The 7051-nt window shown below is 36.8% G+C and overlaps 1 protein-coding gene across 1 annotated transcript; it reads right to left on the bottom strand.

Moving 5' to 3' along the window:
• Positions 1-1865: 1865 nt before the first annotated feature.
• On the bottom strand, positions 1866-3051 carry LOC132787069 (uncharacterized). Its single transcript, XM_060793952.1, has 2 exons — positions 2929-3051; positions 1866-2861 (listed from the first exon to the last, which is right to left on the bottom strand). The coding sequence occupies exons 1-2, from the start codon at positions 2937-2939 to the stop codon at positions 2021-2023; spliced, it is 852 nt and encodes a 283-aa protein (XP_060649935.1). The 5' UTR covers positions 2940-3051; the 3' UTR covers positions 1866-2020.
• Between the last annotated feature and the right edge of the window lie 4000 nt (positions 3052-7051).

Consider the following 7051-nt stretch of genomic DNA (forward strand, 5'->3'; position numbering starts at 1 on the left):
AATAAAAGCAATATATTTTGCGGTATTATTCTCAAAATATACCGAATATACTATAAGAATACAAAAAAATATACCAAATGGTATATGTAGTATATCGATATAGTACCGCATTCAAAATATACAATAGACGGCACAATATACCAGATTGTCAGCCAAAGCAACTAAGACCCCAAGTAAATAGGCGTTTTTGCCCATCCAAAGTATTTCTATGTTAATAACTTCGACAATTTTTATCTGATCGCAACCAAATTTCAAGGAAACATAACTAGTATAGTAATTATTGTGGGCAACTCTAGCTTTAAAATTGCGATTGTTTTTCGATTTTTTTGATTTGCGAGGGCGGAAGTGGGAGTGGCAAAAATTTGAAACAAACTTGATCTGCGTGCAAACATAACAAATGCTGTCAAAAAAAAATTATAGCTCTATCTCTTATAGTCTCTGAGATCTAGGTGTTCATACGGACGGACGGACGGACGGACGGACGGACAGACGGACAGACGGACATGGCTATATCGTCTCGGCTGTTGACGCTGATCAAGAATATATACACTTTATAGGGTCGGAGATGCCTTCTTCTACCTGTTACATACATTTCCAGTCGGCACAAAGTTATAATACCCTTCTACCCTATGGGTAGCGGGTTTAAAAATATATCTAACATTATAGTTTTGTTACGAGATTGAAAATTGTTAAAATTAAACCTAAAAGGCAAATTCTTAAAATAAGATTAAATGTTATAAACTGTTGAAAGTAGGGAAATTCCAGTATTCGTACTTCCAAGATTTGAAATTCTTGTCTTAGGAGAGCTTATCGATCTTAAAAAAAGATTTATTATCTTAAAATATGATGCAATCAAGATTTTTTCTCTCTATGAATCTTTTACAGATATCATAATTATTTCTGCCTCTGTCCAAACACAAAAGTTTTCCTCTAAGCGAAGGAAATAATTGAAAGATACGAAACTATTGTTATTTAGGAAAATTAAAAAATAAAACTCAGTTGTGCCCAATCTTTTTTCTTTTCTGGAAGTTACTTCGAGATGTTTGTAAATATACAATTTATGCTAAATTGATGATTAAAAGTCTTTGATGTGCCATTCGTTGAAATCACAGATTTCATTTTTAATTGGGCGTGAAGTTTTCTGACAAACACTTTTAAAATTAGATAACTCACAGAAATTTTTGTTTCGCACATACGAAACATATGCTAGACGTTATTTTAATCTCGAAACACTCAAGTTGAATGAATTTTATTAAATTGTAATGCTTTGTGGCATATCAAGCGAATTCTACTGTATGTGTTATTTAATGCTTTAGTCGCATTCTGCGTATTTATTTAGCCAAATGTAGGGCGCACGCAAAAAGAGAAAGCCACAAATCAAATTTTGGGCAAACAGAACCAAATGGAAAATTTAGGTTCTTCTGTTCGGGGAATATAACATTTATCGTAGCATTGCTTTTAGCGTTGCTTATTCAAATTATCCGCTTTGAGGCGAAAGAAATCATAAGTGGAAATCTAATAATGAAGAGGCAAGTAATGCTTGTATCTCTCTATCCATACAGCAGCAGGATATCTAATCAAATAAGCTCAGCCAATCGTCGCATAAATTTATGACATATGCAAAGGACAACTATGGTTCGAGAAGTCCTGTCTTGTCGCAGCCAGGTAATTCCATTATGAGGCAATCGGTACAACAACATTCGTGCTCTGTTATGTGCAGAATATGCAAAGACCTGTCCAGTTGGAGCAGTCGGATGAAGCAAAAAGCTGAAACTAATTTTCCACATTGCAGCACAAGCTAAGCCAATGAAGTTGGAAGTTGCTGATGCTTTAAATTCGAATGTACTTTTTTACCCCATTCCAAGTTTAAACTTTAACGTTTCTTTAATAACATCGAAATGCAGCTTATAGCAAACATATATTGTGACATAGTAAAATCGAAAAACGGTAAGCACAACTTCCATTCAATTGCAAATTTCGTTTCTACACTAGAATTTTAAACGTCACTTTGACAAAATAGCTATGACTCAGTGGAATTCTTTTGTTCATCTTCATCTTCTTCAGATAGATCTATGTATTCATATCGATCGCCCTTGTCATTTATTAGATTTTTAATTTGTCTCTCAACTTGACCTTGATAATAAACTTTCTTCGGGGAATTATCATCTTTTTCACCAGGTTTTACGATTGTCAAACCGCCGGCAAGCAGTAAGGTTAGAGCAATAGCCACGTAGCCGGTGGCATAAATCGCCGGCTTGCTGAGAAAGACATTTAAATACCAGATCAAATGTCGCGTTCCAGCTACCATATGATAGGCAAATGGAAGTACTATGCAGAATTTGACAGCATTAAATACTGCTCTCTTGACTTCGCACTTCTCAATCTTTTCGACTAACGCATCGACTTTCAAATTGCAACACAGTCCCGACAAACCAATTATCCAAATGCCTAAGGCTAATATGAATCCACTTATTCGCAGAAATATTGACATCACCGAAGTCAACTGTTTCCTATAGATGCGCAGATGGGGTGACAACTGTCGACCCAGTTTCATATTCTTCTCATCATAGCCCAGTCTTGGATAAAGCGCAGGAATAATACGCAATTCGATTTTCGGTCCTGTAGGTGCTTTTCGATTTTTCTTGCCTTTCCTTCTATCTAGTTTACTATCGTCATCATAGTCTTCCTCTTCTTCATCGTCAAAGCTGCGAGATTTTTTCGAGGATTTTCTGTCTTCATCACCATCTACGAATTTGGAGTAATCAGACCTCTGTAATAACATTGGTCTACATAAAACACGTTGATTCCCATGCAGAATTAATTGAGTACTTCGCTGCAAGGGACTTTTAAGATATCGAGTTCTGTTGTGAATTAATATTAGTATAGTATATTAGTATATATATAGTTTAATAGCAATGCGTAACTTACATGGCATACATTCTAATAATAATAATAAAAAACAAATTATTTACTTGAACATCAAAACAATTTATATTATAAAAATGTATCAGAATTGAATATAAACTTCATGGATACTTTGTTGTATATTTATTTTCAAACTAGTTTCAATTGTTACACGTCAAAAAGTTATTCTCAACTACATTATTATCAAGTAAGTATTTCTGATACACTTTGTTACGAAATGCATAGCAAAGCGTTGCAAAATCTGGAGATTCAGTTTCCATTAAATTGCTGACATTCTGCCCATTCAGTTAGACAGTTAGATAATTGGAGCAGATTTTTGAGTTTATAAATTTTCATAATTTGCTATAAGTTTCCAACATGGCAGCCAACATCCAAGCAATCTAAGGTCCAAACTTTTGCCGCATGCCAAGCGCATTATCAAATATTTATGCCAGAAATTTTGTTAAGCGCTTCAAAAATGCATGAGGGACAGCAACAACAGCAGCAAAAATAGCAAACACCATGTTGACTTTTCGCAACGCACAAATGTCAGCTTTAGTTTAGTTTTTTCCCTACATCTTTTCCACTGAATGCCGGAGCATGCCAAATCATATGCAAAAATATTTTTTCTCTTATATTTTTGTTTTTTGTTCCTTTTTCGTTACGCTCTTTTTTCTCAATTTACTCTATGGGGGGCCAAAACAAATGTGAAGAAATTGCGTGTTACAGCTGCAAACGGGCACTACCGACATTACAAAAACATTTTTCTATATTCTCGTAGAATCTTGACAACTTTCAGCTCATATTTCGAGGTGTTATAAAAACCATATATTATAAAAACCATCATTCACAGTGGTGAAAGAGAAGACGTATTAAAAGCAAGCAATATACTTTTATTAAAATTCAATGATTACATTTTTTAATTCGGAATATAATTTTGGAAACTCTTATGAATTTTCTTCAAGTAATGAGAGAGTATTACAAAGTGTTGTAAAACCAACTTGGACCTTTTCCACGTATTTATCTTGATGCTTTTTGCTAGCAACTCAAACGTTTATGACACATTCATTCGGGCGCCAGAAGGTTTCACCCGAGAAAATAACAAATTGAAGAACACTCTGCGAAGCTAACACTATTGGTGAACGTAAAGTATGTAGGATCTCTCATATATATACATATATACTACATGTAAACATATACGCATACATATGTAGCTGTATGCTTATGTGGCGTGTGTTGCTGTAAACTGACAAAAAAGGTTGAGCTGAAATTTAAACATACATAAATATATGAAAAGTTAATTTGAAAAAATCTCTTTTGACAGTGCACGGCGGGTGAGCCGTTGTAGCACAGGAGGCTGTTATATGCTGAGGGGGCGTGTTCGGAGCGGGGCGGAGCGGTGCTGGGATACTCTTCCAAAAGGCGCAGCTGTGTTGTTGTTTTTTCAGCTGATGTTATTGTTGTTGTTGTTGTTTCTGCGCTGCCAAGTCGCAGTCAGTCACTTGCACGATGCTGTCGAGCTGCAGCTACATCGTTGCCGTCCACAGTAAACGATGAAAAATGTGCAAAAATTGTACACACACACACCGATACACAGAGATACACACAGGACGCACGCACACACACTGAGAGAAACGCATAGGGGAACAGCTCCTGCTGTTTATATAGCCTGGCTACGTGTATAAATAACGGTAACATTTTAAATCAGTCGAGTGACTGCAGGAAACGAAAAGCTCAAACTGGTGCCAACTCAGCGACGTTACTGACAACCCCTATTCCCAGTTTTCAGTTTCCACTCTTTCTCTCTTCAGTCACTTCCTTTCTCCTTGCATCTCCTGTCCATCTTCTTGTATGCCATGACATTGATGGTCCTCCTCCTGCAAACGTGTGTGCGTGTGTGTGTCTATCTATCTATCCGTGTGTGTGTTTGTGTGTGTGAAGCGTCGCCGCAACAATTTCATTCCTCATACATTTCAGTGTAAAACGCTGCCTTGTCTTTTGCTCCACATACACACACAAAACGCAACCATGTCGCCTCGTTTCCCATTTTTGACTCGCTTCTGCTGCTGCTTTTTTTCTGTGTTTTTGGCTTGTCCAACGCTGGTTCATATATTCTGCAAAATTTATGAAATTTTAACCCATTTTTTCGCACCCGGGAGTTTGTAGCGGTTATTAAATCTTGTCTTTCTCTTAATTGGTTTTTAAAATTTTAATTAAAATCCAGAATAAACGATATGTTTTTACGATGACAGAGAGCAACAAAAGTCATTCATAGAATTACAAAACGTTTTGTTTTGATTGAATGAAACTAGTTCAAGTTCTGTTTGAATTAAAGTTTCAAAGTGATTTTCCAATGTATTTGCAGATGTACAATAAACCTGAAGCCAATTAGCATTTTGTAACAGTAAAATTTTCAATTTGCCCCGTTTCGTTAATTGGAAAGTTTTAAATTACAGAAAATTCGTTGCTTACCATTAAAGGAAAACTTCAATCGCCAAACGTCACTTAATTTAATTACCCAATGAGCACACACATACACACACACCGAGAAATGCGTTTGAAATAATGAGACAATGAAATGTCAAAAGATATTTATGGTGCATAATCTTGAGCTGCATTCCAGCTCATTGGACACCGCGGACATCGAATGGAATGGAATGGCATGGCATCCTAAGTACTTGTGAGACCCCGAGACCAAAAGTGGGGGGAATTCCATTAAGTTTATTAAGAGGCTTTAATTAGTTTATATACAAAAAAGCGACTGCCCACGGAGTGCAAAACGGAGAGAAAAGAAAAACGTGCCTACTTTTCATTAATTACCGAGCTGTCAGGGCAACCAGCGACCACTTTAAGATGCTTCTTACCTTTTGATGGCCCCCGGTGTCAAGTAATTTACAAAGCACACAACAGCAGCAGCAGCAGCAATACAATGTAGCAGCTGCGGGGGTGTATTGGATGAATTGGGTATACGAGTATGTACTCGATTTGAGAGTCGAGGTTTTTGATTGAACACTCGCATCTTAAGTTTTGACGTTAATCTTGCGCTGAGAGTGTGAGGCGCCTGTTTCGCTGACACTTCATTATGTGATTTTAATATGAGTATATATACTATATACGTATATATGTATACAACAATGCCACCAACCGATAGAATCTCATTTCGCAGCGAAACGTTTGATCTTAATTAGTGTACTTGAATGTTCTCGTTCATTCAATCGAGTGTCGGCTTTGCATCAGCAGCAGCAGCAGCGAGCGTCACAAGCATCAGCATCAGCGAAAATAACAAAATGTCGCAAATCACTAAGGGGCCGCTGCTCTGAGGGAGGTTTCATGGCAATCGAGGAGGTTACTTCGCTGGGTCTCGCTCGCTTGATTGGCAGTTTTGGCCCTTTTGCTCTTGCCCTGATTGCCGTTGTTTCCAGTCGCCGTTGCTGTTGCTGCCGCTGCTGCTGCTTTTTGTCTAAGCGGATTTCATTCGCATATTAATTGAAGTTTACACAGCGACAAAAATAGGCGGCCTGGTCACTAATTAAATAGAATTCGCTTTTACCAATCGTCCACCAAATATTTTGCACAGTGTAGCGCTAGTCGCAGAGTCACGAAGGAGACGCGTCAAATTGTCAAACACGCGCCGAACTTTAGTGTGGGTAAATATTTTTCAATTAAAATGGCTGCCCGGCTATTTGCTCAGCACTTTGTCGGCTTGCATAAAAATTTAGTGGTCTCATAGTTGCTGACTGACTTCGAGGGAAATGAGGAAAGAAACACGTTCAAGAAATTGCATGATGAGCATTTATAGAGACATTGCTGGTGATTTCTTCTAAAGGTAATCAAGCTAATCAACGCAAGGTATTAAGGAATTTAATTAAAATTGGAAGTAGAAAAAATATCACGAAAGTGCGCTAGATGAGAAACACAATGGAGTGGAAGCAAAGCTTTTATAGATGTGGTTTGCTAATCAACTATCCAGCAGTTAATGAGAAAATCATAATTATCTAAAATTGTGAAAGGTAGTTTGTAACAATCACTTGCATAAAATTAATGTATTAATAATTCTTTCATATTTTATCCTTTTTTAAATTTAAAATTGAAGAAATGTAATGATGTGTATAATTAACTTTTGAACTTCAGTTCAATGTAAATTAAG

The sequence above is a fragment of the Drosophila nasuta genome, chromosome 2R (assembly GCF_023558535.2).
Source record: "Drosophila nasuta strain 15112-1781.00 chromosome 2R, ASM2355853v1, whole genome shotgun sequence".
Taxonomy (NCBI): Eukaryota; Metazoa; Arthropoda; class Insecta; order Diptera; family Drosophilidae; genus Drosophila; species Drosophila nasuta.